At 39.6% G+C, this 1970-nt stretch overlaps 1 protein-coding gene across 1 annotated transcript in view; it reads right to left on the reverse strand.

Annotated features, from left to right (window-relative positions):
* Positions 1–1156: 1156 nt before the first annotated feature.
* CMSS1 (cms1 ribosomal small subunit homolog (yeast)) overlaps positions 1157–1970 on the reverse strand; it is a 28299-nt gene continuing 27485 nt past the window's right edge. The window contains exon 10 of the mRNA XM_008941202.1: positions 1157–1433. Coding sequence (XP_008939450.1) covers positions 1350–1433 — 84 coding nt within the window. The 3' untranslated portion in view covers positions 1157–1349. The remainder of the gene's footprint in view (positions 1434–1970) is intronic.

Here is a 1970-nt window from a genome sequence, read left to right on the forward strand (position 1 = left end):
CTTGTTTTCATGTTCTTCTCAGTGAGAGGAAGGAATAATATACTTGTGCTGGAGAGTGTTTAAGCTGAGACACTTTCCTTATTGTTGGGAGGCTATTGTTTGTTCAACTTGCATTATGGCCAGGAATTACTCATTAACTAAATTGCTCTCTTCCTCGTTTTCTGCATTTGCACCTAGATTCCCATGATCAATTTGTACCAGTTAAATGGTTGTGCACTTTGATCAGGGTGTCCAGTTCATGCCTCCTGGAAAAGCTTATATATAGGCTTTTCCCTTCCCCACAATTCAGTAGGATTTGTTATGTCTTACTCATTTGCAGGGCTACTGCCAGCTATATGGGAATTTCTGTGTAATCTCAGAAGCGTTATTTCTCCTCCATTTCCATAGCTGCCAAGCTAACAGGCATGGCACACAATGAAAATTGGCACCCCAATGGCACTGGATGCCAGTGGGAGAGGACTGCAAGTGCTGAGGCAGCACTGGACAGAAAACATTGCTTTGGAAGAGCAGATCAATTTTCTTAACCTACTACAGTCATTGCTATTGATTCAGGTGCAATTTAAAGCTGCAGAAAGGTTACGTGTTCTTTATTACAGCAGGGCAACTCATTCTCAAAACAGCTGATTTGGATCAATGGCTTCCCAAGATGCTGATGACTTGCTCACCTCTATTCATCTTGTCCTCTGAAAAAATCCATCCATCCCATACCATCCACAATGACAAAAGAATCACCCAGAGATCATTTAATTTTAATGGACAAGCAGAAGAATATTTTTTTCACACTTCAGCAGTTTAAACAAAATACATTCTCAATACAATATAAAGATAATTTATCATGTAATAGTAGAAAATAACATTTGGCCAGCTCTAAAACAGACAGGTGAAAACCACCTTTTCGACAACTTACTGAAATTGATACAACTTTTTCAAAGAACCTTGAGGGTGAGAGCTAGATTACCACTCTCATCAGAGAAGTAAATGTCTCCTTTGGGACAGCAGATGGAGAGAACAGAAAATGGAGTTGTACAAAGACTTTCACACCCAAGATTGCTCATCTTCCAAGCCTCAAAAGTGACATAGACTAGTAGGTCTAGCAGGTGAATGAGATGTAAATCTTCATTTTGTAACACATTGTTCTGGAAATAAAAGTCATACTCAAATGACACAAAATTAGTTTTATTGTTAAAGGAAAGGAAACTCTGGGTAAAGTTGCACAGTGCACTCTTTCTGTATTGATGCACCTCTGAGAACTCAAAACTCTTGATTCCATCACCTGTTAATCATTTCCTAACTGCAGGCAGGATAATAGTAAAATGCAGCTGCAGATGACTTCCTTGTGGGTAAAACTATCAAAAGAGTCCCAGCTTCACAGACCCCTCTCTGCAGAGCTTTATAATACTCATCTCCAGTAGGTCAATGGTTTCTTTCTTTATCTGAAGAAAACAAAAGTCAAAGAAAGCATCGAAAGTTACCGATAACGCTTTGGTTAAATATCATCATTTATTTATTCAAGCACCTTGCTATAGGACAAGAAATTAAAGAATAAGTTCCCATCCAAGGCTCTAAGCTCTAGAATGTTTCCATTTTGTAGAATATGTGTCACTTGCTCTGCAATCCTAAAATACAACTACATCTTATGAAGTCCCATCTGACACAGCTACAGAACAGCTCTTGTTGGTATGGAGCTGCCAAAGCATGCCCCAGCAAGAGCTCCTTCCTGGGCCTCAAAACCTCTGCAGAACTTTCCAGAGGATCAACCAGTATCAAGTCCAAGGGCAGCACTGCCCTGCAACTGCCATGGTTTGTCTGTGTCTGAGACGCTGGAATGAAAGTGAGTATGAAGGTCAGGCCTAGATGTGTTGCATGCAAAGAACTTTGTTTTATAACAGGGATATGGCTGTAACTTGTTGCTTATCTAAAGATGAAAGACAAATGTATTCGAGAGTAAACATTGGCTAAATATTTCAGCA

The sequence above is a fragment of the Merops nubicus genome, unplaced genomic scaffold (genome assembly GCF_000691845.1).
Source record: "Merops nubicus isolate BGI_N331 unplaced genomic scaffold, ASM69184v1 scaffold2525, whole genome shotgun sequence".
NCBI classification, from domain to species: domain Eukaryota; kingdom Metazoa; phylum Chordata; class Aves; order Coraciiformes; family Meropidae; genus Merops; species Merops nubicus.